The 5974-nt window shown below is 37.7% G+C and overlaps 2 protein-coding genes across 2 annotated transcripts; both read left to right on the top strand.

The window, feature by feature from the left end:
* The first annotated feature begins 704 nt into the window (after window positions 1-704).
* LOC122650806 lies at window positions 705-1195 on the top strand. The gene is made up of 2 exons (XM_043844184.1): window positions 705-1022; window positions 1068-1195. The coding sequence occupies exons 1-2, from the start codon at window positions 713-715 to the stop codon at window positions 1193-1195; spliced, it is 438 nt and encodes a 145-aa protein (XP_043700119.1). The 5' UTR covers window positions 705-712.
* A 4010-nt stretch (window positions 1196-5205) lies between these two features.
* Window positions 5206-5664, top strand: LOC122650805. Its single transcript, XM_043844183.1, has 2 exons — window positions 5206-5479; window positions 5522-5664. The coding sequence occupies exons 1-2, from the start codon at window positions 5206-5208 to the stop codon at window positions 5662-5664; spliced, it is 417 nt and encodes a 138-aa protein (XP_043700118.1).
* Window positions 5665-5974: the final 310 nt, after the last annotated feature.

Here is a 5974-nt window from a genome sequence, read left to right as displayed (position 1 = left end):
TCGGTATCTAAATAAATCATTCAAAAACACCTGGTCCCAATCTGACGGTTACACACGGCACCAAAGCAAGGCCACGTGTATTAGCCAAAGTCTCACTCTCAGACGAGGCTCATGCTGACTCATTCCCGTTTCCAACTACCAATCAAATAAAATCAACAAACAAATATATATATTCTCTAATTTCGTCTTAAAGTGTTCAAAAGGGTAATTCAATTAATAGCCATAAAGAATATCCAAAATCCGCTTCTCTTTCTTGCACCAGTAACGATCAAAAGTTTTCAGGCAAAGGAAGCGGCGGAATCCGGCGGTTTCGGGTGTTTAAGAGGGGAAAGAAGAGTCTGTGGTGCCCACTATAATGGGTCTCCCTTCTTCCTCCATTGAATGTCTTTCCTAACATTCCTTCTTCCTCTTTAATATTAACAATACTTCCATTCTCACTTTTCTTAATCCTTTCTGTTTCATCCCTCCGTCGATTATCGCATTCTAATTCGGTAATCGTAAATCAGAAATCTTTCACTAGATCGGCCATCGGACGGTTGATTCTGCTGGAGACAATCTTTAATCTTTATTAAAGAAGGAATTGAATCTTATTTCATTTTCGATTGCAGGAGAATCCTTCAATCCGTCCTTTTGATCTTTACAAAAGTCTTCCTTTGTTTTTTTTTTCATAAATCCTACCAATTGCTCTCCAATCGCCAGTCAACTCGAAAGCATGACTCGACAAACTGTGCTCCGCAGCAAACCTTTACTGGTAAACAAGAATTCCACGACGAACCAGAAGACGAGGTTCGCCGAGGTCGCCGGAGGGACAGCCGCAGAGTGTGCCGCCGTATGTTGCTGCTGCCCTTGCGGGCTTCTGAACCTGCTCATCCTCGCCATGTATAAGTTGCCGGCGGGTCTATGCAGGAAAGCCTTGAGGAAGATGAAGAAGAAGGAGAAACAGAGATTGAAGAACGGGGGGCTTCTGATGCAGAGACCCAACAGGTGCACGTCTGGTTCCGACCAAACACAGTCGCAGGTACGCCCAGTTTCGGTGGATTTGTGGCCGTTGGATAAGTCGGACAAAGACAAAGAAGATTTGACGGCAAATAAGGTTCTAGAGTTGGAGAAGGAGATGTGGGACCGGTTTCACGGTACTGGATTCTGGAGAAGTACTTCTAAGTTTCAAGAGGGATTACAACAAATAGACACATGACGTGTGGCGACCCCAAGAAAGAGCTTTCGAGTAAATGCCTATGATCTCCGTACTGTTTTGACTTTTGAATGAATCAATCTTGGAGTATGAGATTCGTCTACTTGAGTTGCATTGATAGAACTAGAAAAAGCCCAATTAGAGGAATCTCATTAATTTGGCACCATTTGTTCATCATCCTTGGATTATTGTTGGTGATTGAAATTCTTACATTATTCAAAGGGGTGGAAGACCAATCTCTAATGCTTAACTATCTCATTTCAGGGATTTCATCAATATGACTTGTGTTTTTGAAATTCATTTCATTCGCCCCCATTTAATTGGGATAATAGACAATTTGGGGATAGAAGAATTGAAGTCAAGCTGGGCAGATCGATTTCTTTCGAATGCAGATCGGATCAACCTATATCCAAGTGCAACAGTCTATATTGCAAACGGAGAAGAACAAACCGAGATCTGTCCACCCTTTCAGGTTTGACTCTTTGGCTATTGGAACCAAGTTTTATGGACATTACGTCTTTTGTTTGGTTTACATTCATTTCCATAGGCTCTCCTTCATACCAACTCTGTGCCAAACTCAAGAACCTCCAATTCAGCCTCATCTAAGGAATGACAATTGGTTTATTAGAGAGAAGAAATATCTTATTGCTTCTCTCAGGAAGCTCACTCATCAAGAGGAAGTTTTATGGTGGCAAAAGTCAAGGATTGATAGGAATAAGTTTGGAGATCGAAACACCAAATTCTTCCATCTATCAACTATTAAAAGGAAAGCAAGGAATTCTATCAGATTTCTTAATGTGAATGGGCTTAGTCTAACTAAAGAAGTGGATATGGTCATAGCTATCTTGAACTTCTATAAGGACTTGTATTCAACTCAAAATCCTAGATTGAATGAGATCTATTTTATGCCAATCAGAGGAAGTGTGACTGTAGATGATAATCATAAGTTTCTTCTTCCAATTTTTGATCAGGGAATAATCAGAACAATCATTATTTTGCGATGCCTTGAATTTTGGGCCTGATAGCTTGACATGTGGAAGATTTACATCTAACGGTGTGAGCTCGACTGACCCAGATATTTTTTTTCTTTTTTTCTCGAGTTCGGCATCATTGGATGTTGCATTTTCCATGTAACGAGATCTCAGGCCTGAACTACTTGGCTGCGCAAGATCAAGGCACTGCAGAAGATTTTCCCAAGTACTGTTTTGAATAAAAACTCAACCTATCTTAGAAGAGAGATGAAATGCCATACTCAGTTAGAGGGAAAATAGTAACATCACTACACTTATATCAGGATTGGTTAACTCATATAATGTCAAATTATATATATTTTTTTAAAGTTATTATATTAGATTCTTCAAAGATTGATGTATGTGTGTAGGCTTTAGGGCAGATGGTATATATACATCAACTTCTAATCTACCTTAAAATAGAGAAGCACTTCTCATTCTTCTACAGGAAGTTAGTGTTTTCCCAAGTTGTCAAAATCATATTTGCAATAATGTCACTCCATCTTTTAGGAAGTTAGTATTCTTCTAATTTTTTTGGGGCAAGAGATCGTGTTTGGCTGTGTAGTTTTTGCACCAGCACAAGGCCAATGAGAGCACGTGTAGGGACATAAACACGGATGAGATTTTTTATTTTAAAAGGGCGTAGATGATAATTTTGTACACTCCTTTGTTTGGATGCAGGAACCATGCAACCAAACAACGTTCTTTTTTTCTTGGTATTTTACAAAAGAATCGATTGGATTTCATTCCTTTGACTTTTCAAAGTGCCAGTTCCTCATCATTTATCCCGTACTTTACATAAATATAACCAAGGAAAGAAAATTATTTTAAAGAAAGAAGAGTGACTTCTAATTTACGCGGTCAATGTAATGATATGCATCGCTTTTGTATTTCTAGATGGTTGATTTTAGGAATTTTCTTTTGTCATTCTAGATTGTTTTTTTTTTTTAGCTTTTGCTACAAAAAAATATTGTGTAGCTTCACCTTTTTTTTTTTCTTCCTTTTTTAACATAACAATGATAATTTTTTATAATGACATAATGCAAAGTTACTTTCAAATTATTTTTAAGGAGAAATGTTCTTTGTGAGGGGGAGTGTTCATGTATCATGTTGATGTCGTTGGATGCGCTCCTATCGGCCTTGTCAAACCTGGTCAAGGCGAGTCACGTTTTTTCTCATTCATTAATGCAATAAATATATAGAAAATAGTAAAAATAAAAATTACAGAAAAATCAAGGAATCACTTATCAATGCATTTTGAGTGACTTTATACAATAGAACAAGAGAAGGGAGATGAGGAGTTGGGGCTTTATTTGTTCTAGAATATAGAATTACTATTTTACTCAACTTAGTTTCTAAGTGAAACAACTTTATGGTTTTAAAAAAAATAAATTAAATAAACTCGCCAAGTTGATCATGACTCATGTAAAGATACTCTGTTTTATTTGACTCGGATCCTAGTGGGTCCCTTCCATCACTCGGATGTCGGAGCTCTCTAGTGGATCCGTCGACCCTATCTAGTCGATGCTTGGACCGGATTCTTCCATCCAATTCTGGACCGGCCACATGTTACTCTCCAATTGGTGGTCATTTTTATGGTTCATCAGGCTTTTTCAATTTTGGTAGATGGACAACATAACCTAACTTCTGCAGGTGTACACGCTACTACTACAGACAAGGTGGAGGCTGAACTAATTGGAATATTGAAGGGTTGGAAAACAGTAACAATATCTGGGATCAATCCTGAAAGTGGTTTTTTGCAGCAACAAAGATTTACACTCTTATCTTCATCATTCTAATAATACAACAATCCCCTCAAACATTGCTCCTACCTTTTTTGGAACTTGCAGAGTTACCTGCTAACATCACAACAGTTATATTTAATTTATGTTTTTTTTTATTTTTTTATTTTCTAGGTGCAAACATTTAGTTTATATATTGATAACCCCTTCCTTGATTATATTTGGAACCTAACACTTAAAACCATTGATGATTGACCTACCAATCACCTTATGGAAGGTTCTAAATAGTTTTTAATTTTTTAATATATTTTTTTTCCGTAAAATAATAAAAAAAAAACAGAAACGAAAAACAAAAGAAAGGGCCCACAAAAGAGAAGTACAGTTACAGTAGTACGTCTCTTGCTCTCTTTTGTTTTATAATTTTTTAACCCCCTGAGGGTTTTTGCCGTTTTCGACGTGACCAAATGTTTCTTGCCAGCTCACCCTACCACCCCTTATCATTAAACAATAATGATTTTTTATTATTATCAAATATTTCAAAATATTAAAAAAATAAATAAATAAAAGTGAACATATATATCCTATCTATTAATTTAAGGAAAAAACATCTCTAACTGTGAGTGTGGTTTACACCAGCACTCTCATGAGTCTATCTCTTTCATTTCCATGTGAAAAGACATTATCACCCTCTTGTTTTAAGAAAGAGAGAGATAGACACATGAGATTGCTGACGTATGCCACACTCCCATACAGAAAACTACGTCCCTTTATTTAATTAAAATATCCTCATTCCTCACATGCTCACACCCACCAACTTTCCGATATTTACGTGTACACGGTTAACCCTTATTATTTTATATTTTATTAAAAAAAAAACCTTTATTATTTTATATGGGTCTTCTACATTAAACAAACATCTAGGTCTTCTAGATTAACCGGCTGTTTCGGGTGTATAAGAGGGGAAAGATTTGGATGTCTCTCGCAACAACCCCTTTTCGTTTTTAATACCGGAGAAAGAGGGATTACGATTAACAATTACTTCCGTTCTCACTTCCCTCAATCTAAATCTTTTCTGAAATCTTTCAAGTTGATTCTATCGGAAAATTCTCAAGAATATTTAATCTTTGAATTGAATCTTCTTTCATTTTCGAATTGCGGGAGAATCCGTCCTTTTCATTTTTTTTTTTTTCTTCTTCCCCTGAATCAAAGTTTTCCATAAATCCTACCAATTCCTCTCCAATCGCCGGGTCAACTCGAAAACATGACTCGACAAATCGTGCTCCGCCGCCAACCTCTACTGGCGGACAAGAATTCGACGACGAACCAGAAGACGAGGTTCGCAGAGGTTGCCGGAGAGACAACCGCAGAGTGTGCCGCCGTATGTTGCTGCTTCCCTTTCGGGATTCTGAACCTTCTCGTCCTCGCCATGTATAAGTTGCCTGCGGGTCTATGCAGGAAAGCCTTGAGGAAGATGAAGAAGAAGGAGAAACAGAGATTGAAGAACGGGGGGCTTTTGATGAAGAGACCCAACAGGTGCACGCCTGGTTGCGACCAGACAGAGTCGCAGGTACGCCCAGTTTCGGTGGATTTATGGCCGTTGGATAATTCGGACAAAGACAAAGACGATCTAACGGTAAAAAAGGTTCTAGAGTTGGAGAAGGAGATGTGGGACCGGTTCTACGGTACCGGATTCTGGAGAAGTCCTTCCCAGAGGGATTAAATCCGTAAGAAGCGGTTAAAACAATATTAGTAACCGTGTCTCATATTCGCTCTCATTTTGTTAACCATTGATGTGCTGACTGATTAGCCCTTTACGGAAGATATTACAAAAGCCTAGTAGCCGTTAAGGCCATTTTTTCTAAGAATCTAATTATAGATGTATCCTTACAAATTTAAAGTAGGAGGATGTAAAATTAAGAGTTAATTCTGCCAAGTCCAGAAATATGGCCGAACAATTCCGAGAAATATTAACATGGTCAAGACAACTTAGGTAACTAATTAATTCTTGTGTTGTACACCATACTTCAGTT

This window comes from Telopea speciosissima, chromosome 2 (genome assembly GCF_018873765.1).
Source record: "Telopea speciosissima isolate NSW1024214 ecotype Mountain lineage chromosome 2, Tspe_v1, whole genome shotgun sequence".
Classification (NCBI taxonomy): domain Eukaryota; kingdom Viridiplantae; phylum Streptophyta; class Magnoliopsida; order Proteales; family Proteaceae; genus Telopea; species Telopea speciosissima.
This window is presented reverse-complemented; position numbering and strand designations above follow the sequence as displayed.

Excerpts from the sequence above, each read along its gene's own strand:
- LOC122650806 (XM_043844184.1), top strand. The coding sequence starts at position 713 with ATGACTCGACAAACTGTGCTCCGCAGCAAACCTTTACTGGTAAACAAG. Across the intron at positions 1,023-1,067 it reads CCAAACACAGTCGCAGGTAC|ACAAAGAAGATTTGACGGCA; the intron begins GCCCAGTTTCGG and ends AGTCGGACAAAG.
- LOC122650805 (XM_043844183.1), top strand. The coding sequence starts at position 5,206 with ATGACTCGACAAATCGTGCTCCGCCGCCAACCTCTACTGGCGGACAAG. Across the intron at positions 5,480-5,521 it reads GATGAAGAGACCCAACAGGT|TTTCGGTGGATTTATGGCCG; the intron begins GCACGCCTGGTT and ends AGGTACGCCCAG.